We start from the raw sequence: 26,121 nt of genomic DNA, 5'->3' as shown, positions 1-26,121 counted from the left end.
GGCCTGACCTAGGGTGAATTTTAAATAGGGATAATTTTTAATGATTTTAAATAGTCACAGCCACTAATATTTGGATTTTAATTGGTTTTTAGAAGGGGTAATTCTGTATATTGTTTTAACATGCTGTGAGCCGCCCTGAGTCCCATGGGGAGAAGGGCGGCATATAAATTTTGTAAAATAAAATAAATAAATAAATATTGCTCCCCCTCTGCTGAGAGAGAGCTGTTCAGTTTTGACATAGATGGCTTCTTTGACCCCTTTTTCAAACCAGCAGTCCTCTCTGTCTAAAATGCGTACTTTGCTGTCTTCTAAAGAGTGGCCTTTGTCTTTTAAATGCAGATGGGCTGCTGAATCTTGTCCTGATGGGTTTGTTCTCCTATGTTAATGCCATGCGTTTATAAAATGGTTGTTTAGTTTCCCCAATGTACATTAGATGACTATTCCCCAATAATCATCTGTGTTCAGGATGACTATGCATCTTCCTTTATCAACTGGCAAGATGGTGATGTTTGGGTCTCTTCCTAGGGACATCACTGCTCTCCTTTCTTGAATTATAAGGTTGGAAGGGGGGAGAGGGCTGCTGTGACCTGGATGACTGAGAATCTCCATAGACATGAAGAAATTCCTCCTTGTGATTATATAATGCATTTAGAACTTCATTCTGAATTATTTGTAGGCATCTGGTTTATGATATTTAGGAAGGAGAGAGGGCAAATGTATTATATCACTCCATGCAATCAGGAATATATTCCTCATGGAGGAATAATTTGCATGTAATTTGCCACCAAAGCAGTAACAATCACTAGAGGAACTCTCTCCAGCCTGATAGTCTCAAATTGGTCCCACTGCTACTTCTCTCATCCCAAAGAAGGGAGCCAATAGGATTTTGCTGACTGGGATGAGGAGTATTCTAGCCCAATACAACTCAGGCTGTGGAAGTTTGCTTAAATTGCTTACATTTATAGACATCTGACAGTGCTACTAAACTAATTCTAACGAACCACTTTGCCCCTGCATTCCCCCTCCTGCTTCTATATGCTGCTTCATTGATTTGAGGAAGCTCATATTAAGATGCATTTATTTAAAGAGACCCTGCAAGAGTGGTCTGTTTCCATGCTATTTAGATTACGGTTGAAAAATGTATTGATCCCTGCTCATCTCTGAGTGCCTCAAATACCCAGCTCCTAACACTAGCAGGAAAAAGGACAGAAGAAGCAGAATTACAAATGTTAGGCAAAGGTATCAGAACATCCTCTCCACCCACAACAAGATAAGAATGGAATAAGATGGTTGCACAATGAATCCTCTTGCTTTGAAGACTTTACCAGCTCTTTTGGTGTCTTCAGTTGCATCCCCTAGCTATCCCTGCAGTGATCAACTCAATGCATGGGAGACCCCCACCCCTGGTTTTCTCCTATCCCTTCCAAGCTCCAGCAAGCTTGGCTAGGAGTTGCCTCTTGTCAATGCTTTCTTTTCTCTATGCCCTTCTTGAGAAACCCAGAAATCCTCACTCACCTGTTTTGCCGGCCCCGCTCTCGCCAGTGATAAGGATGCATTGATCTTTGTCTTGATTCTTCAATGAGTGGTAAGCATCATCAGCAATGGCATAACTGGGCAAACAGAGGGAGAAGAGTGAGGAGGGTTGTTGCTTTGGATTCCCCCTGGACCTGCCTTCTCTCTCTCTCCCGTCTCCTGGAATCCATTCCTGAGAGTTACTGGGTTTGATAATTCCCACCCTGTTAGCATCTCACTTACATGTGAGGTTTGACAGCGAAGAAGTTGCAGTTCCTATACTCCTCCACTATTTTTGCTGAGTAAATGGGCAGCGGCTGATATGGGTTCAGTGAGATCACCACGTTCCCAATGTAGGTCTGTGAGGCAGAAATAGGTTGTTCACATTAGCAAGATGGCAGTGCTCAGGCTGTAGGAGAAAGAGTTAAAGGTTGGATCTGTCCCTTCGGTTCACCACTGCCCTCTGCTTCTATTTCTATTTCCTACTCTGGCTTAGGAGGACCGGAGAATTAGGAGGCATGGTCTCTTTGCTCACCGATTTTGCTCACTGTTGCAGTGCCTCAGGGTCATGTGATCACCTTCTACGACTCTCTGACAAGCAAAATCAATGGGGAAGCCAGATCTAAAGTAGCACAACCGTGCTATTCTAACAACTGCAGTGGTTCACTTAACAACTGTGGCAAGAAAGGTCATAAAAATGGGGCAAAACTCACTTAACAACTTAGCAATGGAAATTTTGGGTTTGGTTGTGGTTGTAAGTCAAGGACCACCTGTACTATAGAGGAGGAATCTGATTTAGTGGGACACTTGCTTATAATCTGGAGTCTGAGGAGGGAGGGACTACATTTCAGAGAAGCAAGAGACAGCAAACTTTTAGATAGTTTGGTTGGGAGAAAAAGGATCAAGCCAACTCCTCCTCTAAGTTCTCAGAGTGTGTTTTTAATGATACAAGCAGTTTGCTTTAGTTTGTCAAGATTTCTGCCTATAAGTGAGGAACAATATGAAATTCAGCATGTCTTTCTTGGCTTCAGAATCTGCCCTATTTAACAGGCCTTTCCCTTATTGCCTTTTCCCATGGCTCCTTCACTTCCCCATCTTCTCTCCACTCCATCTTGTCTAATGTGGTGATTCTAGAAGAATAAATTCTCATGCTACTTGATCAATGGACACTGTGCAGCTATTCCAACTTTTGTTGCACTAGGGAAAAAGTAAACACAGGAAGACTCCAAAGAGAGGATTATTTCATCTGGTAAAAAGCAAAGATTCCAATCTAAAGCAAACTACTCGAATCAAGCTCAATCTTTGATAGACTAGACTAGACTAGACTAGACTAGACTAGACTAGACTAGACTAGACTAGACTAGAATAGAATAGAATAGAATAGAATAGAATAGAATAGAATAGAGCTGGAAGGGACCTTGGAGGTCTTCTAGTCCTATAGACAAAATATTTTTTTTTCTGCATGAGTATGCAACTGCTTTGCCCAGGTCCCTTTCTGAGATTTAATCCCCCAATTTCCAAGTCTAATCAGGTGATCTCCCATCCAGGTATGAGCCAGGTCACACTCTGCTTACTATTGTGGGGTTGTTGTTTGCTTTTGCTTTGGGTTTTTTTCTTTTCTTTTTGAGATCAACAAAGCTTGGCTGGGTGCTGCTACCTGCCATGAATGAAATGAGGCAATTAGGTTCAGTTCCCCTCCCCCCAATGATCTCCTGTGCTAAGCACAGTTAAATCTGGATATAATGTAATGGATTAAAGGAATAAACTCCTGTGGGTTGGGCCCTCTTTATTTCAAATCCCTTATTAAATATTTGTGTACTCCGTATACAAACAAATGGCAAGGATACAAGGAACAAATTATTAATACTTAGGAGGTACAAGCAAGTTAACTTGAAAGTTTCCATTAATTTTTGCATTGCTTTTACTTCTTCTCTGCTGACTATGCATTGTATGCTCTTGGCTTTTAAAGCAGAATTTATTAATAAACAGAGACCATGAAAAATACAAATATTATTAGGTTGGAAGCCCATTAATGTTTCCTAGGTTGAACACACAATGCCGAGGTACTTCTGAATAGACTGTGCACAAAAGCTAATTTGTGCAGTGGTGAAAGTGCTGGTTTGGAAACCAGGAGATGGTGACTTGTAGGCTTCCCTTAGGCATGAAAACTGGTTGGGTGGTTTTGGGTTCTCTCTCAGCCCAGCCCACATCAAAGGTTGTGGTTGTGGGGAAAATAGGAGACAGGAACATTGGATATATTCACTATATTAAGTTATATCTAGAAAAGGCAGGATAGAAATCAAAGAATATTGTAATGATCGCCTTGGATGCAATCCCAAGACTTTTGAAGCACCATTTGAACACCATCAGCATTGACAAAATCAACATCCATCAACTGCAAAAGGCAACTTTATCTTTAACATCATCTAACAAAATATTTGCCTATCCCAAATCTTGGGAAGGATTCAGTAGATAGATAAAAATGCCCAAACCAGTCTAAATACCTGGCTGACTATGCGTCCAAACAATAGTAGTAGTAGTAGTAGTAGTAGTAATAATAATTATTATTATTATTTCAATTTTGAGAGGTGGCTGCTCTCAAAATGGAAGGTTTCCTCCATCTGAAGAATGGCCTGATCAGAGGAAGTTGTCCATCCACAATAAGGAACAGAAGATACATGGGTCATCCTCCTGTTGAGATGCCCTGCTTTCCTTTTATAGCATTTTTTTTTCATTTTGCAGCAATGCATAATAATCAACATATGAAAATATTTATGAAAAATCTTTTGGCCCTTTCTGCTGGTTGCATTCTTTCTTTCTTTTCCCTTTCTAGGCTAGTAGTGGTGGTTGCGATGGTGTAAGTAGCTGCTTCGATTGCATGCATCATAGTAGATCTTTGCAGGTTCCAATCTTTTTGACCCTAAAGTGAAAAGGCTCCCAGATCTGTTATTCTCTGTATCCCTCCCCATCTCCACTTACATAGATTTCTTGATGTTCGAAGCGTTTCTTCAAGTTCTGCATCAATGTGTCTTCAGTCAGTGGCTCCAACAGCACCAGGTCTCCCACACCAACAGAGTCAAGAACTGCCATGCTCTCCATGGTTGCAGGAACAGCAGGGATTCCAAACTAACCTGCAAGTGAGTGAGTCACGGGTTAAATCCAGATGCTTTTGCCACACAGTCAAGAGCAAGGGTCTTCAAACTTGGCCCTTTTATGACTTGTGGACTTCAACACCCAGAATTCCTCAGCCAAGCACGCTGGCTGAGGAATTCTGGGAGTTGAAGTCCACAAGTCATAAAAGGGCCAAGTTTGAAGACCCCTGATCAAGAGCTTTTCACACAATGACTGGTGAAAAACAGTTGCAGACTCTTGGTTCATTCTTGGCACTAGTGACAATCCATAGAGAATAAAGTGCAAAAAAAAAAGAAAAGCATAATGCCCAGGGTGAGTTTCACAACAGTAGAAATAATCAAATAATTAACATGATCTAGATCACTGCTTGACTGACTGTGCAATTTAGAAAATGGCACATAAATGGATGTTTTGGAGAAGGTTCCTGAGAATACCATGGACAACCAAGAAAACAAACCGATGGACCATCAAACAACAAATCAATCCAGAATTCTCTTGAGGCATAAATGATCAGGTTCAAATGATCTTATTTGGGATACTATGTGAAGACCTTGCTCTCTGGAAAAGGCTATAATTGGTGGGAAAGATAGAAGGAAAGAGGAGGAGAAGAGGATGACCAGCATATCATAAACATAATGCAGAAAAGACTGCAGATATTATACAGTATTCCACAACACAGGTAATACTCATTTAGTCATCACAGTTGGGACCTGCAACTCCATTGTTAAGCAATGAGGTCACTAAATGGATCCCTTTCAGTCAGGGTTATGGGATAGAAATGGATTTGGTTGCACTTGTTGATGATCTCTGGCAAGAGTGGGATGGGGGTAGTGCCACCATCTGCACTCTCCTTGATCTCTCAGCAGCCTTGGATACCATTCATCATAGTATCCTTTTTGGATGGCTGTGGGGTTTGGGGCGGGGCAGTGCAGTTTTGTCTCCTTTCTCCAAGGCCGGCCCCAATTGGTGTTGATAGGGAGTGAGAGGTCCAGCCCACAGCTGCTCCTCTGTGGAGCGCCACAGGGCTCGGTACTCTCTCCACTCCTTCAAGCTGCTTCAAGATTAGTAAATGTCTATGAAGATTTTCAGTCATCCAAGTCATGGTTGTCCCACAGATGCTTTTCCAAAAGGCAACTGGGCTTTCTTTGTTTTCTTTGAAGACATTTTGCTTCTCATCCAAGAAGCTTTTTCAGTTCTGACTGAATGGTGATGGGGGGAATGGAAGGATTTATATTCCTTGTAATCACTGTAGACATCAAAGGAGGAGAACTACATTGGAATTGGAAGGAATCTGATTACATCTTGTCCAATTCACAGATTTTACGCATTCCAAAAAAGTTACCCGAAGCCTCAAAAACTTTAAGCCTTCTAATAAATCTGCAAAGTAGATTTATTACTTGGAAAGGGTATGACCAGGTTCTTCCTATTATTATTTTTTTACAAATCTAATAGCATTTTCCCATGAAGATAACTTTTTTTGTACTGTTTATCTTGTTTTATCTTATGAAGTATCAAGAGTTCTTCAGGATTGTGAGGGTCGCTAAATGTGATTGGTAGACAGACAGACAGACAGACTTCTCCCCACAGCTCTTTGCAACGCCCTCTCCCCACACTGAAACAACTGGCCAATGGTATTTATTTCTACATTAAAATTTCCAAAGGGGATTTATGTCAACATCGTGCAAAAACTTCTAAACAGTTGCAGCCCATTATAAGATTCTTATACTAGAGATGCAAAATTGTTGCTTTCAATAAGACAAACCTCATCCTTTCTAACCAAATGAAACATGCCAGTATTTCTCTTGAAGCAGACTCATGTAATATTGGGCCATGAACTTTTAAGAAGTCACAAGATTTTGGCTGGGTTTATCTCAAGATGCCAGCAATATGTTTTATCTCATCTTATTTTATTATTACATCAGTTTTCTTCTTTGGATGATTATAAACCTTATTAACTGTTCCAGAGTTGCTTAGTGAGAGGATGGCCAGATAGGCTTAACAAGCAACCAAGCAAAATCATGTTCAGCTAATTTATGGTTTGATATACTGCAGAAATCCAGAAAGTGGAGCTAGTTCATGATTCAGCATGTGGGTTTGTTCTGTAAATGATTGAAGGAGTGCTGCTCTATACTCCTTTAATTCAAAAGGAAACAATGCTGTGGCTTTGAGCATGTGGTATTCTCCTTATAGAAGAGGCAAGAACAAGTTAGCAAGTATCCTAACAAATGCAACCTCCTAATCTTAGAACATACCGGTAGATGGAGAGGGAGAGTGTAATGCCCAACTCTGAATTGTGGATTCCCCCCTCCCCCCCTCTCTCACTGATCAACATAGCTAGGTTGGCTTTTCAAGGGAAACATGTATAGGAAGGCCTAAAGACTACCATTTCGGAAATGTTTTGTGTATACCTCCTTCTTTCCTTCCACCCATCACATATACATCCTGCAATCCCATTGATTCCTACACCAGCTGACAGCTGTGGATGAGGCAACTTCCTGCTCTAGCTCACTGGAATATTTGCCAGCCCATTACCCCATGCTTCCCAGTGGTAATCTCTTCCCTTCTGGTTCCAAAGCATTGCTCCCTGTAAAAATATACACACACCCCGGAATAGTTCCTTACTGGGGTCTTCTTCATAAGGAATTGCCATTTTGTAAGCAAATCAAATGAACTGGTCGCCTAGCCTTTGCAGTCCAGATTCTAGGGACTACCAGCTGTGTCTGCAGGATCCTGTTGTTTTCAGTAAAAAACTGAAAGCAGGATTGTGGCATCAGCTGCATGCTCCACCCTTTGGGGGCATGTATAGGACACCACAATGCATTTGGAAAGCAGTGGGATTTGCATTGTGACACTGAGGTGCTGCTTTTGACAGTCTGACTCTCTCTCGCCTGCCCTTCCCACGATGTTGCAAGGGCCTACTGCCAAGGCAGAAAAGAGATCTCAAATTGATCCACAGATCTTGAGCCATAATATCCAATTATTTTAAACTAAGCCTATGTGGGAGCCTTGATACACTTGGAGGTTGCTCACAGAAAGCCAGGAAGAGAGGTTTCTTTCTGGATATTGCTGAATTATTATATACATTATTTTTATTCTGTTATTTGTCCAGTAAGATTTCCCCAAAATCACAACATGTATACGATAAGCCACGTCTGTCAAAAAGTTTCAGAATCAAGCCTAACATTGTGAAACAGCAATTTTAAAATACTTAACTAAAAATGTTTTCATACAGTGTCTAAAAGTTAGTATAGTCATATTTGGCACATCTTCTTAGCAAGAGTATTTGCACATCTTCTTAGCAAGAGTATGGGACCCACCACTGAAAAAACCCTTTGCTTGGCCCTTACAAGTACATCTTTTGCTCTCAAGCTATATGGAATCTTCAAAGGAAAATACTGCCCACCTGTACTGGAGCCAGAAATGAACTAGCAATCAAAGCTGTTTTGTTGTTAAGGCTGGAGTAATGTAGATAAATCAAATGACAGCCATTAACATGTACTACACTGCACAGCTGAAGCTTTTCTCATTGCTGAATCTCCATGCCAGAAATAGTTTTAGCATCGCATTTTTGCCCACGATGTAGTTATCAAACATGCAGAGTGCTCTCCCTCTCCGCTAGAACAATTATTTGATCATATAATTATTTTTATTCTGCCTTTTCTCCAAGAAACCTGTTTACCTCCTGACTTTTATCTTTACAAGTTGTAAAAGAAGGTGGGCTGTGCTTGGCAAAATGTATTACTGCTTCTACAGAAAAACAGAGTTGGAAGGGATTTCGGAGGTCTTCTAGTCTAACCCCTTTTCAAGCAGGAACTATACTATTTCAGACAAGTGGCTGTCCAGTCTCTTTTTAAAAACCTTCAGTGATGAAGTACCCACAACTTCTGAAGGCAAGCTATTCCATTGGTTAATTGTTCTTACTGTCAGGAAATTTCTCCTTAGTTCTAGGTTCCTTCTCTCCTTGATTAGTTTCCATCAATTGTTTCTTGTCTTACCTTCTAGTGCTTTGGAGAATAGGTTGACGCCCTCTTCTTGTGGCAGCCCCTTAAATATTATAACATTGCTATCACATTACCCCTAGTCCTTCTTTTCTCTAGACTAGCCATAGCCAGTTCCTGCAACTGTTCTTCATATGTTTTAGTCTCCAGGACCCTGCTCATCTTTGCTGCTCTTCTCAGCACTCCTTCCAAAGTCGCAACATCTTTTTTATAATGTGGTGGCCAAAACCGGATGCAGTATTCCAGGTGTGGTCTCACTAAGGTTTTATAAAGTGGTACTAAAATACTTCATGTGATCTTGATTCTATCCCTCTGTTTATGCCACCAAGGATTCCATTAGCTTTTTTGGCAGCTGTGGCACACTGCTGGCTCATATTTAAGTGATTGTCTACTAGGACTCCAAGATCCCTCTCACAGATACTGCTTTTGAGCCAGATTCCACCTAATCTGTACTTCTACATTTGGTTTTTCCTGCCCAAGTGTAAATTCTTACTTTTCTCTACTTTTGGTTCTTCTGAAGGAACCAAAATGCCATAACTACCATGGATCACTCTTCAGAAAGTCTTGTGTGAGAGATAGGCTCACATTTCTTCCCTGCTTTATTAGATGGAAGCCACTGACCAGAAGGACTGCAATAATTCAAAAGCAATAGCTTCCAGCTCAGCTAATCCTGCACTGATTCTGCTCTCTGTAACGTTCAGTATTACCAACCCATATTCTCATTTCTAAGGTCTATCAAACAAGTTCTTCAGCAGATGCAGGGACTGGCTTTTTTTCACCTGGAAACTGCACAAACTACCACTGGAAAATGGCAGTATCTAATCTGTTGGACTATTTTCTGGTGATAAAGATCTTTTATGGCCACCCTAATGATCATGTTCAGAGGGACCAGTCAATTAGTGCTGCTGACAGAGCTTTATTGTACTTTCTTGCTGAATCTTCTCTTGAGTAAATAACCATTGACTCAACTTAGACAAGGGCTAAATGCTTGGCTAAGCGAGATTGCATAAAGATGGTCAGGCCATGCCAGGAAAATGTCTGCCTTGACTCCCCACTCTCCCATTTCACCCTTAGTCAGCATTCTAAGGAAAAAAAAATATATACATGCATACACAAACACAGACTGCAACTGCTGCAACCACAGATCCAAACAGAAGGATACCCAGAATTTTATCTTCTAAAAATTGTAGGTCTAAACCAGGGGTAGGCAACCTTGTCTCTTTTATGACTTGTGGACCAGCATAGCTGGCCCAGGAATTCTGGGAGTTGAAGTCCACAAGTCATAAGAGAGCCAACGTTGTGTACCCTGAGTCTAGACATACCTGCCAGCTGGAAGGAAAAATACACAGCTGAGATACTTTTTCATTGCAGCCCTCTCATCCACATTACATTAGACAGGATAAGTGGGTGGGCCTATGAACACACAAACATACACAATGAATATTTCATATAAAGGCTGCCAACAGAATGTCCTCTATGTGTATTGACAGTGTAAATTCCAGAAATTTGCAACCAGCTACCCAGGTTGCCTAGTAAGAGACTGTTGTGCTGCTTAAAAGTGAAACAGAACCAAAACAAACTGGAAGGAGGATTTGAGCAGGTAAAGAAATACAAGGATATGATTCAACAATCTTGTTTTCAAACGCTGACTGTAAAAAAATTAATTATGAGATGTGTGTATAGTAAAATTGAGTTGACCAATCCATTTTAACATTATTACCTCAAGATTTATCGGCAAAGCTTAAGGGTCTTTTTAAACACTGACTGGGAAGCCAATTTCAAATTAAACATGAAATTTCAGAGGCATGGAATTGTTGAATGTTAGAATCTGATCAAACTCCACTTCAGCTTGATATAAAAGAGCAACTTACTGAAAATTGAAATGGTTAGAGCCACCTACTGAACATAATTACATGCGTGAAGGAGCCAATAATGTAAGAGTAACCCCTACTATATATGCAGGTCTTGGTGTATTCAAGTCTTTTCCCATGTAAGATTGAAAGTATCTTGGCGACATTTCGATGAGGTCCCACTCAGACATAAAATTTCGGACATGAAATTGATTTTGAAGGAACCAAACTAATCTCCAAAACTGAACGCCACAACAAGAGAATAATTATGAAAGCCATCGAAATAGAAAAACACTCCCACAACATGAATAAATGTGATGATACCTCCCGCCTACCAGACATCTGGAAACTAGCCCTCATCAACAAACGAGTCCTAGCCACAAAAACTGACACCAGACCCAGAACAACACAGTACATCACCCTCACCAAACCCAAACCCAAGCCCAAACCCATCCCTCAGACGAAATGCAACCACTATCCAGAAGCCAAACCACGATGACATCACCAGCTGCTGCACCTCCCTCTGACCCCCACACAAAGCAAATGGACACACGCCATGAACACAGAGCTAGACCGCATACTCGGAGCCAAACCAAAGCCTGGTATCACAGCCTTCTGCTCTGGACATCACATCACAGAACTCAGGAAGTTACAACGCTAATGCTCAGGATGTTACAACACAGCAACCACCCAGGATGTTGCAACACAGAACTCAGGATATCACTACACTAGATCTCAGGATGTCATCACACAGCCCATTACCCAGGTCGTTACAACACAAAAGCCAGCACCTCAGCTACTCAGGATGTTACAAAACAGCCGAACAATCCGCAAACAATAACTCCAACACAGCCAACCAACCCACCTACAGCAACTAAGCCAGCACTCCACACACCCCCTCCAATATTTATAGAGAGACAGCAGCTCCGATCACACTTTGCTCACACAAGTACGAAGCCGAAGACCCCAGCCTGAAGATGACGAGTGGAACCTCGTCGAAACGTTGCCAAGATACTCTCAATCTTACACGGGAAAAGACCCGAATACGCCAAGACCTGCATATGTATATATATATATGTTCTACTTTTAGCTACCTTATATCATACATTGTGCCAAGCTACAATGTGGTTTGTTTGTTTTATGGGCTTGTTCATTTTGCACAGGGTTCTCATACTTGACTTACAAGACCCCCATATGGAACATACAGAATGTATGTACAGGTAGTGCTCAACTTAACAACCAATCACTTAGCAACCATTCAAAGTTATAATGGACCTCCCCTGAGGTACTTACAATCTGGTTTTGAAGTTCTGACAGCTGTCCCACCCCTATGTCATGTGGCATTTATGGCCATTTGCAACATCCCGCAGTTATGTGATCATGATTTGCAACATTTGTTGCCAGAAACCAGTGTTTACTTCCCATTGTACAATGGGTTCACTTAACTTCTACTGCATTCATGTAAAGACCACCACCAAAAAAATCATAAAATCAGTCAAGGTCATGTGGTGATCCATTTAACCTGCACACTTACAACCAAAATTGTGGGCTCAGTTATGGTTGTAAGTCAAGGACTATCTATATGTATAAACAAATATTGTATAGAGTAAGATTCACCAAAAACCTATCTAGATATTAATGTTTCACTCTGCAGAAATTCTTTTGAATAAACAGGGGAGCCCTCTTTTCCCATTCACTAACCCCCAAACCCCATTGCCATTATATGTACTGATGAGGTTATCAATTCAGTTGTGTTTGACTCTTGGATTATATGTAAATTATAAATAATTCAAAGGAGAACAAGTCGAGAGAGGCTATCAGAAAATGAAAGTGGGGCATGGAGAGAGAGGGGGGGGGAGAGAGAGTTCTTTATACAAGGATTGGCTACTAGCCATCCTTTTGTGAATGCTCCAACACTGGAAGTTTTTAAGAGATTGGACCTCCAAGGTCTCTTCCAACTCTGTTATTCTGTTATTATTATTCTGTTTTCAACTTGTTTTGTTCATCCCATTTATAATATATCTCTCAATTTCCTCTGACTTATCCCATTCCCCACATATTCTTACAGGTAGGAAATTTGGCCAGTATGAATCCTGATCTTTCCTTTTCCTTTAATTCAAGCTAAACGTGCTCTGCTCCAATGTTGACAAAAAAACAACAAGGCTCTAGAGATTTCTCTTCTTGAGGAAAGTTAACTGCTTCCTCTTCACCTGCAAATTTCCCCTGTCTTTTGAATGCCTAACTATTTCTTATCTTGCTTGCTCTTCTCTGAAATTACCAGATTTTTTTTGGCGCCTTCGCCAAATTGTTATAACACAAAGTAGATGTGGCAAATTTAGTTTCAGCAAAGCCTAACTGGCAAAGAAGGGGACAAACCTGTAACAAGGGAAGGGGAAAATGCTGTTTTAAAAGAAGGACTCTGTTTTGAGGTAGCTAACAGTAGTTTTGAGTCACCCTTCCAGGAGAGGGTAGCTCAGATATACACTTATACAATCTGGTGCCTCTATAACAAGCAAATGCCAGGGCGTTCAACAGGATATCAGTAGGATATGTGTGCAAAACATGAAGGTTATGTACATCAGGTGCATATTCAACAATATGTTTTGGCCCTACAGCAAAATACAGATAGTCCTTGACTTACAACCACAATTGAGCTCAAAAATTTTATGGTTAAGCAAGACAGTTGTTAAGTGAGTTTTGCCCCATTCTACAAGTTTTCTTGCCCCCATTCTTAAATGAAACTGGCTTCCCCATTGACTTTGCTTGTCGAAAGGTCACAAAAGGTGATCACATGACACACACACACCCCCGGACACTGCAACCGTCATAAATACTTGCCAGTTGCCAAGCTCCCACGTGACCATTGGGATGCTGCAACAGTGGTGTAAAAAACAGTCCTAAGTCACTTTTTTCAGTGCCATTGCAACTTCAGTTACTAAATGAGTGGTTGTAAGTTGAAGACTAACGTATTGCATTTCACTTGAAAGCTATCATAGTTGGGCTACAAAACTTAACCTGACCATTACATGGGAGCAAAGAGAATCGGAAAGCTAACTTTTTACTGCCTCCTAGTCATGTTTTGGATTATTCTGAAGCCTTAGTGTAACTTCCTATCCTTGTGGTTTTGTTGGTAAAAAGATGGGAGAGTTTTACTATTGTCTTCTCCAGTGCAGTATGAAGCCTTTGCCATTGTCACCAGGGAGACCAGCCTCATATAGAAACTCGATCTATGGGGTCACTAGGAGTCAAAAAACTTGATGGCACATAATCAATCAATCAATCATTCAATCATAGTAACTGCCAGCCTGACTCAAACTGCTTTTATTCAGAGGAATACAGAGATAACCTTGAGGAATAGAATGCCAGAAGCATTAAATAAACAACAGCTCAGTCCTGGGAAAGGAGAAATTATATGAGAAAGAAACTCAAAATAACTCTGCCTTGATTCTGTTTTATACAAAGGAGGTAGAGAGAAATTCTGGCAGGCTTTTAAGGTTCTGTTACTAACAGAATACCAGAGTTGGAAGGGACCTTGGAGGTCTTTTAGTCTAACCCTCAGGAAGGAAACTGTATAGCACTTCAGATAAATGATTGGCCAATCTCTTCTTAAAAACTTCCAGTGTTGGAGCACCCACAACTTCTGGAGGCAAGTCATTCCATTGGTTAATTGTTCTAACTGTCAGTATCCCCAGCCAGCTGTTCCACTGGAGGGATATTCTGAGAGCTATAATCCTAACATACCAGGAGAGGGTAGGTTGAGGAAGATTGACGTACCCTGACTAGCCACTGTTTTCACATGGGTGCAGAACCTGTGTCTTCTGCTGAACTACTACACACCACCAACATACGAACCCCACCAACATAGGACCTTCTACTTTACTCCAGGAGGTGAGGCAGGGGTCTCTTCCAGCCTGACAGCCTGCTAGTCTTTGAGCTGAAAAAGCCTCAGTATAATAAAATTGCATAAGAGCCTACAGATCTCCATTTGCTGGAAAGCAGGAAGCACTCCCACCAGTGCCCTTTGTGATAAATGCCTGATCATCTGTACATAATGGTTGCCCTACTTACTTCCTTTTTATATTTCAAAAACATGTAACCTAAATAGAAAAGCTGAAAAAGTAGGAAAATGGGGGAAAAAAACAAATACATTTAAAATCTTCAAAATAAAAAACCCAAAAAAATTACAAAATAAAAAATATTTAAGAATAAACAAAATATTAAAAGAAGAAAGAAAAGAAATGCATTTATTCTGGTAAGTGATAATAGATTAGAACAAATATATTCATATGATAATCATTTTAACAATTAACATTAGAATTAGAACAGAAGTTGACAAAAACTGGCAAAATAATAAGAGTTAACAAGAATTTCTAAATATTTGGATGCACTCCCTCCTTAACTTTATAGCTAATCAGACAAAATCTAATGTTTTAAAAACTTAAGTTGAAAGAAACACCAATGTCTGATCTGGCAGAAAGCTATGTGTAAAATTATGGAAACTATTTCCAGATAGTTAATTTCACTTGAGTTTTGTAGTATATTAGAGCTCTAAAAAGCAAGTTTCTTGTTCAAAAGTATCACTTTCTTAGTTACCCAGGCTCTCTCTCTCTCTCTCTTGGATCTGTACTGTACTTAATCCTGCATCTGTATATAATAATAGGTTTTGTAATCAATATCTTGCGTTGTTAAGGTCCCAAGATCAACATACCATCAGCTATTTTTCTGAAGCACCACCTAGTTTATAGCACATCATAAAAGTGGCAGCCTTCAACTTTGATTTGTCAGGTTACTCTGAACTTTGCACATAGCCATAATATTTCAATAACCTTATCAGGTTTGCTTAAATAAAGTTTCCAACAGCAATAAGTAATACTTTACTCCCCTGGTTTAGCTATAGCAACAGCCAGGAATGGGGGAGGGGGAAGTCAATGTCTAGTTTGCAAGAAAGTCACTTGTAACTATGCAGCTTCCAGTACAGATAGTCCTCAACTACCAGAGGGCAAGACAAGAAACAATGGTTGGAAACTGACCAGAGAGAGAAGCAACCTGGAATTAAGGAGAAACTCCTTAACAGTGAGGACAATTAACCAGTGGAACGGTTTGCCTTCAGAAATCATGGATGCTCCATCACTGGAGGCTTTTAAGAAGAGACTAGACAGTCACTTGTCTGAAATGGTATAGGTTCTCCTGCTTGAGCAAGGGAATGGACTAGAAGACCTCCAAGGTCCCTTCCAGCTCTATTCTATTCCATTCCAACTTAAAACTTTCATTTAGATATACAGAAAACATTAATAATTTATTGTCCATATTTTTGAAGTCCAGAACAAGTAGCTCCATTTTAAGCCAGAATTAGAGGAAGGATGGACAACAGCTCACTGGACAGGAAAGAGAAATGGAAAAGGAGTATAGGTAGACCTCGACTTACAACTGTTCATTCAGTGACCGTTCCAAGTTATAACGGCACTGAAAAAAAGTGACATGACCATTTTTCACACTTTTTCACACAGCATCCCCTTGGTCACGTGATCAAAATTCAGATGCTTAGCAACTGATTCATATTTATCACCGCTGCAGTGCCTTGGGGGTCACATGATCCCCTTTTGTGACCTTCTGACAAACAAAGTCATGGAGAAGCCAGATTCAGTTAACAACCGGGTTACAAACTCATCAACTGCAGTGATTCACTTATCAACTGTGGCAAGAAAGGTTGTAAAATGGGGTAAAACTCACTTAAGAAATGTTTCATTTAGCAACAGAAATTTTGGGTTCAGTTGTGGTCGTATGTCAAGGACTACATGTATAACCTTGGCTCCGCTTCTCGAGAGCCACAGCGTCCCATCCAAAGAGGGATGCCATTCCCACAGAAACAAAGAAGGGCTTCACGCTTACTTTTGGAGAAAGCATATATGCAGTGTGCAAATCATTAGTGTCCTTAAATCTGATTGATGATAATGGGAATGAACAAGCCAAAGTTCTCCAGTACAGGCAAAGCTCAATCACGAACTTATATTCGTATGATTAAAGGGCTCTTTAGGCTAAACATTACAGACTGAAGCCATTAAGATAATTAATTATTGTTGGCTTTGCTGAATTAGGTAATACAAATGCCTACAAGCTGTAAACAACTGTCGGACTTTAGGAAGACACTTTATTGTTCTACTTCTGAGCAGGAGAAAGATGAATGGTCTGGAGTGGAGAGAAATGGCAAGATCATTTTCCTGGTCCTTTATCTGAAAGAGGCAGAAATAACAGTCTCTTTTTCTCTCCGATGTAAGGAAGTAATACTTGCGCTCGTATGCTGGTTTCCCTTTGCTTATGCTCACCATACATATTGGCATAACATTCTTATCACAAAACTAAACTAGCACTAACCCTTGAATTTCTTACTTTCAATTCCTTTAAGAAAAGAAATTAAATTGACCGAAGTAATAGTATACACATAAATATATGTTAAGAATATACTGCAGCCTCAGGATAGAGGAGAGGAGAGGAGAGGAGAGGAGAGGAGAAAAGGGGGAAGGAAATAAATTCCCAGGTTGGAATTTCTTGCCTACAGAAGATCATAGAGAAGGCACCACTTTATTTCCAGATTCTAGTATTCACTGCAGCTATTGAAAGCACATTCTGGGAAATAATATTTCCAAAATAGTATGCTTTGAATATTTATGAATGAAAACAGTCATCATAGAACAATGATTCTAACTAGTTAAAACCTCTTAACCCCAAATAAATTATTTGTTGAATATGAATAAAAATGCTCTCTGGGTAGACAAGCATACCTCTACTAGCATTATTCACTTCCACTATTTGTACGTTATTTCTCAGCAGGAACTCCCTCCAAGCTTCTGGTTCAGCATTTTCATAACCAGAGTTTTGCAACTTGGCTAATCCACCCCACGATTTCAACAATACATCTCAGAAAATTGCTTCCAACCATCCATTGAAAAAACACAGGCATATGTTCTCTGAGGAGAATGATATCTTTTGATGAGTTGTGAGCACTTGAGAGGGAGGTTGTTGATGCTGCTGCAGCCAGACCTCAACCTTTTCCTCTGCCTGCATAGCCCACATTCACATGTTTCTTTTGCCTCCAACTTATGGTTAAGCACATTGGGTTCTTTAAAATCACACATATACATGCCTTGATCTCCAAATCATCTTTTCTTTTCTTTCATCCAGAGGCTACATCCTTCTAAATAACTCTAGATGGCCCTCTGCATATTATTCAATCTATTCATCTAACCGTAACTTGTTCAGCTAAGAAATCATTGTCCTAACGTTACATCAGTAAGAAAGAGAAAAGTTTTTCTTTTTCTGCTTTGCCAACTAATCAGAACCTGTGCCTATGCATTTAACATTGAAAGCAAAATTGCAATAGCCACCACTGTACACTTGATTCTCCACACCTCCCTGGTAAGAAATTAAGCACAATCAAGCTCCAGAGGTAGATTGCTTTCGCCTTGTGCTTTGATTTTTTTAATCAGCATGTCCTTGACTATATAAAAATAATACACACACATCTGCCTCTCCATTTATGCTTTTTGGCATCACCCCAGGAAGTATTAAGGGCCTTGCTGCTGGGTGGGGGAAAGAGGGAGGAAGAGAAAGAATAAGCTTTTAACTCTTCCTCACAAAATCAGAAACTAGTCAAACTTTACACAAGGATTTCCTTCAGACAAAAGCTGTCTCCTTTAGGGAGAGGGCTGGCTTTTTGTAATAACACAGAGAGGATGTCCGACCAGAAAAAGCAAGAACAACATTTCAAGAATGTAGATTTCCTATGTGACGGGGGGTGGGGGGGGGAAGAGGGGTGTTTCAGGACTGACTGTGAAAAAAAACCTAATCTAACTGCAAAGGGACTAGCTTGGAAGAAAATATTCCTCAGAAGCAAGGGAGCTCTGCTCTGTAAAAGGAATCCCAAGGCAGGTGCAGACTCACCCTGATGAGGAAGGCGATTCCTGTATCTGAGAGATTCTTCACTGTCCTGGCCTGGATGGAAGGCAAGAGAAATGACCCACAACCCCAGTTCAGCAGGAGCTGTCCATAGTTTGTGATCTCTGAACAGTCCTTTCTCTAGCAGGGCTCTCTCTCTGCCACACCTACTTCCTCTTTGCCTTGCCAACCATCCTTGCCCTTCTCCTCCTCTAGGAGCAAAGAGCTGCAAAGTCAACAGGATTAATCATTACTTCCTCATAAAGTGGTCATCAATATGATAGGTTGATGGATGTACCTGAAGTTTATATAGTACAAGGATCTTAAAGAGGCTTTGCGGAGACACTTTCATCCTTCTGAGGACCCAGATTGTTGGGGGCAATATGCAAATAATGCCTACACTGTAAACCACCCAGGGACTGTTGTAAAGCACTATGGGGTAGTACATAAGCATAAATTCTATGTGTTCTGTACACATAGACACACAAGATAATATAGGTATGTCACATGCCCAGGATCCTAGCCAATGATAGATTATCTAGAATCCAGGGCAGAGAGCAGTTTTAGGACTACCATAACAGCTTCCTCAAATTAGTAAAGTCATTTGCTTTTATGGAAGAATCTGAAAAGGAATACTTAAGAGATAGTGTTGCAGGAGAATCTTTTCCCTAGCTTCTGTCGGTCTGAGTAATTAAATTCCTCTTGTGGAATCCTTGATCTGTAGTGTAGGTAGTCCTTGACAACCAATTGAACCAAAATTTTCTGTTGCTAAGTGAGACAGTTGTTAAGTGAGTTTTGCCCCATTTTACGACCTTTCTTGCCATAGGTGTTAAGTGAATCACTGGCTTCTCCATTGACTTTGCTTGTCAGAAGGTCACAAAAGGTGATCACATGACCCAGAGACCCTGCAACTATCATCAATATGAACCAGTTGCTGAATTTTGATCACATGACCAAGAGGATGCTGCAACACTCATAAGTGTGAAAACAGTCACAAGTTACTTTTTTCAGTGCCTTTGTAACTTTGAATGATCACTAATGAAGTGGGCTACCTGTATTAGGAGCCGTGGTGGCACAGTGGTTAGAATGCAGTATTGCAGGCTAACTCTGCCCACTACCAAGAGTTCGATCCTGACCTTCTCTGAGTTGGTTAAAGTATAGCTGCCATCATCTACCCAAAGTCTTCCAGGACTTTGGGAGGGCACTGAGTGAGGGATAATTGCTACAGAGCAGATCTGGGCAATTTCAGCTCTCATTTCAGGGCAGAAGTGGTGGTGGTGGGTGGGGAGAGAAGAGGAAGGGAAAGCAGGGGAGAGAGAGGGGGGGGAATGGCAGAACTAAGGAGGGAGGAAGTGAGCCTGCCCACAGCTGGCTTTAGCCTCTCCCATAGTAGCCACACAGGACTTGGCAGGTTATCTCTGAAGGAAAATGACCTTGATAGAAAATAGTCTCTGCAAACATTCCCTAATGGTTCAGATTAGTTTTTGTCTATTCCCTGCTAGCCCAGACAAAGGGTTATGAAGCCGAGAGTGTGTCACTTTTTGATTGGTCACCATTTTAGCTGAAAGAAAAATAGCCAGCTCATCTATGTGTATTCCGTCTCCTGATAATTCTGAAGGTCAAAGGCCACAATTAGCCTATTTTAAAATGATCTTTCAGGAATGTCATTCCTTATCCACATCTGCCTGTTACTGTAACAGGTATTCCACATTCCATAAACAGCTACCGCCCAGATAATGCAAACCCCCCCACTTTCGGTTATATAAAAATAGAGAAAATATTGAAGCTAGTCCAAGAATGCATTCGAGGGATCGCTTCTATTCAAATGAGAGAAATGGGGGAAATCGCAATTGAAGCGAAGAGATGGGAACTTCTTAATGCAATTCATTCCCCATAGGTCAGATAGAAGGTTCAAAATGATGTAAGCTCTACATATCAAGAGTCCTACTTAAGGCTTATGTTGTCTAAGATATGGCACCAGGAATTTGGCCAGCAACAGGAGTTACGAAAAGCAACTGCCCACTATCTCCAAAACCTGAATATAAATCCTGTATTTGTACTATAAAGCAATACTGATACACTAAAATGAGAACTGTATATATACCACTTGGGTCATTGTCTGTGCTTGAACTTCAGGTAGTTGCTTCTCCTTACACCCCTTTTCAGAGAGAAAGAGAGAAACATGGAAAATAGATCTTAATGTAATATCTGAAACAAGATCACTTGGATGTAATGTTATTACTAGGTAGAGAAAGAGATATAGGTAGTTCTCTTTAGCGACTGCCTCATGTAGCAATCGTTCTCAGTGACAATAGTGATGAAAAAGTAACTTTGTGATCAGTCCTCACATGTATGATTTTTGCAGGTCTGTAAAGCAAATGAAAGATGAAGCAAGATCATAGGCACAGTTGCAGTTTCGTTTAGTGACTGCTTCATTTAATAATCCAATGGCTAGTCCCAATTGTGGCTGCTAATTGTGCATTACCTGGATTACCCATATCACTAAACAATTCCACTAAAGGAAATCTCCCTTCTACTAACAGATTGAAATGCCAAAACTGAAAAACCTAAAGAGGAAACATGGTAGCTTCCAATCATGAATCACCTGATTGCTGCCATCATGACTGACGATTGCTCATTCTAACTGGAAACGACAGGACAATATTTGGACATCAAATATTGAGAATAACTGGAATAAAATGCCTATAGCTTGAGATTCCTCCTTTCCTGTGTGTGGTAGCCAGGGATGAAGTCCCCTCTTTCCAGGTTATCGTGACTTCCTATATCTGTAGCACGAAAGCCAACACAAACAAAACTATGTTAATTTTTAACATAATGAACACAAGCCTCTATTAAAAACAACAACAAAAAAAAAAAACAAAAACCACTGAGCGAAGTTGCTCTCATTCCTGATTTAGAGTAAGAGAGAGGCGATGGTGACTGTCCTGGACAGCCTTGTCAGAAGCTAAGCCGAATCAGACCAGGTTAGTACCATATGTGACGACTTCCAGGGAACTGCAAATCTGTAGAGTAAACTGGAAAGCTGAAAAAACATTCAGGAACAAATCCATTCAGGAGCAATCTACTTCTATGTTATTGCCAAGGAAATGACATGCACAAGGCCTTCTAGGAAATGACATTGGTTGGATCCTGAGATGTGAATGCGTCTTTGGGAGAGGAGATGATTCTGCCTACTTTGAAAGAAGTAGCGATCCATTTTCCTCAAGGAACCATGGCTTGATTCCATAGAGCTGGACAATTCCTCTCTGATCTCAAACCTTTAGTTCTGAGGGGAGAACATTGAGTTGGATGTAGGCCTACAGCTTCAAAAGTCCCTGGAGAAAACAGCTTATCTAGATCTTTTCAGTCAGATTTCAGGCCAGGTTATAGTACTGAGACTTGATTGATTGCACTTCTGGAGGATCTTCTGGAAGATGGTCCTCTTGGATCTCTTGGTGACTTTCAATACCATTGATCATGATATCCTTTTGGATTCATCCTAGGAATTATGAGTGGAAGACACTATTTTATGGTAGTTATCCTCCTTCCTCCAGGGCACATTTCAGTCAAATTTTGTTTTGTAATATATTTTATTGATTTTTTTAAAAACATAAATCACTTAATAATTGGTGAACAGTGTGTTGTCTGGGTTACATTTGTAAAACAATCACTAACAATTGATTTCTATAATCCATAATCCACATAATAGTTTTAGTTGATTTCCTCTTTTCCCAAAATATCCTCTTTTGTAAACATTGAGTTAATACAATTCTTATTGTTTTGATAGATAACAATTAAATATATAATTTTTCCCAATAGTCCTAAAAATAATAATCGCATCAATATAATATTTCTTTTCTATCCAATCATTCTGGTTGCCTTATCATAGATCCTGTTACAGTCCTTATTTTAATTTGTTTCTCCCACCAAATTCTAGATATTCTTACTGGTTAAGATTTTCTCAAAAATTAATTACATTTAAGAATTTAACTCTATTTTTCCATATGAACCATCTCACATTTTTACATTTCTTAAAAAAATAGATAAAACAGTAGAAAAAAGAAAGAAAAGCAAGAGTAAAGAAGCATAAAAAATAACATACTACTTAAAATATATATCCCTCCTAAGCTAATATGTATTTATTTCCTAAATTTCTTATTCTTTTTAACCATAATTAAAAATGTGTTTAATCTTTAAACATTCCATTTAATACATGTAGTCATCTAGTCCTTTAACTCTTATTCAAAACTTTTTTATCCTTTATAATTTTCTTAAATTCAATCACATTTAAATATCTAAAACATTTCCTTTATCAAAGTCATTTCAACTTTTTTATATTACCCATATCAAGAAGGGAAAAACATACTATATTATATTTAGAGAATTCATCCCTCTTAGAGTGACATATATATTCCAAAATTTTTCTATTTCTTTAACCATATTCAAACAAATGTTTCTTTTTAAAGTATTCTCCCATCATCTATTTTCTTTGTTTCCACTTTAGTCCTTTTCTTTTGCCCAGTGTCTTTCTTAATCAATGTATTTTACTGAATCAAAAGATTTTTCCGTATGTTCCTAAATGTTGCTGTAGATATAAAAAGTAAATCAGGAGAAGTGTCTTTGTACGGGACTTCTGTCTTTCCTTGTTTGTTGAAAATCTTTTTCTTTCTCTCCGCTTCTCTTATCATTTCCTTTCTCTCCAATGTTCCTGACACCTCTACAGTCCATTTTATCTGGTCTGTTTTCTTGTCCTCAGATTTATTTTGTAGTATTAAGGGATAAGTTGTTTTTTCCAATTCTTGTGAATTTTTTCCACTAGGATTAAATCATGTTTCCTTGTTTTGTTAAGTTCCATCTTTAAGTCTCTATTATCAATTCTATATCCATTTATCTGTTTTATCTGCTCCTTCTCTGTTGCTGTTTTCTAGAAATTTTTTTGTTATAGAGTTAACTTGGAAATAGATTGATTTATATTTTCAAAATTGTTTTGGATTTCTTTGTGGTTTAAAGTCATTGTTGTTTGAATTAGTTGCAGTATATTGTATATCTCCTCCTGTGACGTATTTATGTTTTCTTGATATGTTCTTTCTCCATGTCTCTGATCTATGATAGCCAAGAATTTGAGTTTTCCTCTTCCTTTCTTTTCTCTGTAAATAGCTTTAGAGTCCCAATTAGACAGATATTTGTAATCCAAATAGTTCAAAAAGATTTTTTTCTAAAATGTATAATTCTCTTTGTTCACAGCCCAGATTATTGTCTTTTTCCCCCACAGCTGTTCTTTGTTATTAAAGCTTTGAAGGCCACAGACACAGATTAGCTTTTCCCAGATTTGCCAAGTCTTATATTAAAGTCATAGCTGTCATAGTCTTCATCTGCCACTAGGTGTCAGCAACTATTTGTTTGTCAATTTCCAAAATGAAGAATTATTTTTGAAATGAGAGTCTTAACCATTCAAACAATTTTAGATTTATTCAGATTTAAGTTTTAAGTTTCAGGTTTTATATTTATTTCACTTCCATATATTTTGATCCTCCATAAAAAGATTAATTTGCCGCTTCTGTTAGTATAACGGTGGGGTGGAAATTCCCCTCCTTCCCTTTCGGAGGTATTGCTTCTTGGGGATCTTTTCCAAGAAATTAAATGTAAAATAGAAAAGAGATGATCAAATTCCTCACCCAGTTTCAAGCATGCTGTTCACAGTTGTGCTAGTTAGTGCTTTTGGACTTCGGTTGCAAGTAGCTTGGGCTGGTTGATGCAATACAGCCAGCCTTTCTCCTGTCGGGTTAGAAGGCTCTCTCCAAGTCAAACGGAACGGCCGCTTCCATTCCAGAATCGCTGGAGCACCCTTCTTTCTTCTTCGCCTCTCTGGGGCAACTTAGGCCCATTTAGACAGGGCGAAATTAGCCGCGGGGGATGCGGAGAATCCGCAAACCCATGACGGTCGATACCACGCAAAACCAGAAGTCCCCATTTCAATCAATTTTGCCAGTGCAGGAATCAAATGCAGGAAACACAATGTTTATTAGTAGATTTTTATATTGGAAGAACTATGAGCTCCATTCAGTTCTGCTGGTGAGAATAAATTCCCTGAACTCAGAATTCTCCCTTTTGCACCAGATTCATTTAGTTAATCTGAGTATCAGTTCTGAAATTTACTCACTTGTGCAATTCTTTTGCAACAAAGGGCAATTGCTTTGCCCCATGCTAGTTTACTGCCTCTCACTTAAGTAATAAATCTCTGAGCCCCATTTTCCTTTTAAAACTTTTCTCATTTTACTCTGTTTGGTAGTCTGGGTTTTGTGTCCATAAACCTAGTGATTATCAACTTCTTGCCAATTGGTAGGAAAATTATTCTTAACCTAATTGAACAGAAAGAAGATTAAGTCCAGATTATTGTCCTCAGCCTACTGCAAGTTCAATCATCCTGTGCCAATACAGTTAAAGAAAAGACTGGTCAGTATTATAACATCCTTTGCTTTTAAATCTGGATCACCCAGTCTGTATATTTTGTGTCTTTGTCGCCCTCTAGCGGCTACATGATGAGGTTAAAATTAAAAACATAATTGGCGTATCTGGAATGTTTCATATCCATTATAGATACTGAGGCCGTATTTTCTAGGGAAAAAGTAAAGGACAAACCTGAAAAAGAAACAATCCTGAAAGAGGTTCATGAGGTTTAAAAAATAGTTTGTTTATAACTTTGCTTTACAAAGGAAAATTCAAGAGCACAACTGAGAAAAACTTTACAAAAATGCATATACTAATAAAATTATCTAAAATCCAACAGTATACTTACTGTATGTTCATTTAGCTTAAAAAGACAACCCGATTTCCATGTTTTTCACATGATTATGAAGACTGTGCATCAAGATCACGGGAAGTGTTAATACCACTTTACAATGCCTTGGTAAGGCCACACTTGGAATACTGCATCCAGTTTTGGTCACCATGATGTAAAAAAGATGCTGAGACTCCAGAAAGAGTACAGGGAAGAGCAACAAAGATGATTAGGGGACTGGAAGCTAAAACATATAAGGAACGGTTGCTGGAATTGGTTATGTCTAGTCTAATGAAGAGAAGGGCGAGGGGTGACATGATAGCAGTGTTCCAATATCTCAGGGGCTGCCACAAAAAAGAGGGAGTCAAGCTATTCTCCAAAGCACCTGAAGGCAGGACAAGAAGCAATGGATGGAAACTAACCAAAGAGAGAAGCAACCTAGAACTAAGGAGAAATTTTCTGACAGTTAGAACAATTATTCAGTGGAACAACCTGCCTCCAGAAGCTGTGAATGCTCCAACACTGGAGGTTTTTAAGAAGAGACTGGACAACCATTTGTCTGAAATGGTATAGGCTTTCCTGTCTGAGCAGGGGGTTGAACTAGATGACCTCCAAGGTCCCTTCCATCATCATCATCATCATCATCATCATCATTATTCATTAGACGTGAATCTCAGTCAACTGAACATTCAAATTGACTGGCACTGATGGTTGACATGGGTTGCTGCCAGCATCCTAGGTATCAACCAGGTACCTCCTTAAAATGTAAGATGTTCCGAGATCTATCTATCTATCTATCTATCTATCTATCTATCTATCTATCTATCTATCTATCTATCTATCTATCTATCTATCTATCTATCTATCTATCTATCTATCTATCTATCTATCTATCTATCTATCTATCTATCTATCTATC

General features: G+C 39.5%; 1 protein-coding gene across 1 annotated transcript in view; it reads right to left on the bottom strand.

The window, feature by feature from the left end:
- The window catches only part of LOC107288512 (unconventional myosin-Ia), a 53,286-nt gene extending 48,652 nt beyond the window's left edge, over window positions 1–4,634 (bottom strand). The window contains exons 1-3 of the mRNA XM_015817140.1: window positions 4,492–4,634; window positions 1,756–1,871; window positions 1,516–1,610 (exon numbers count right to left, since the gene is read on the bottom strand). Coding sequence (XP_015672626.1) covers window positions 1,516–1,610; window positions 1,756–1,871; window positions 4,492–4,611 — 331 coding nt within the window. The 5' untranslated portion in view covers window positions 4,612–4,634. The remainder of the gene's footprint in view (window positions 1–1,515; window positions 1,611–1,755; window positions 1,872–4,491) is intronic.
- Between the last annotated feature and the right edge of the window lie 21,487 nt (window positions 4,635–26,121).

Source organism: Protobothrops mucrosquamatus, unplaced genomic scaffold, assembly GCF_001527695.2.
Source record: "Protobothrops mucrosquamatus isolate PMUCROS unplaced genomic scaffold, P.Mucros_1.0 scaffold555, whole genome shotgun sequence".
NCBI classification, from domain to species: Eukaryota; Metazoa; Chordata; class Lepidosauria; order Squamata; family Viperidae; genus Protobothrops; species Protobothrops mucrosquamatus.
This window is presented reverse-complemented; position numbering and strand designations above follow the sequence as displayed.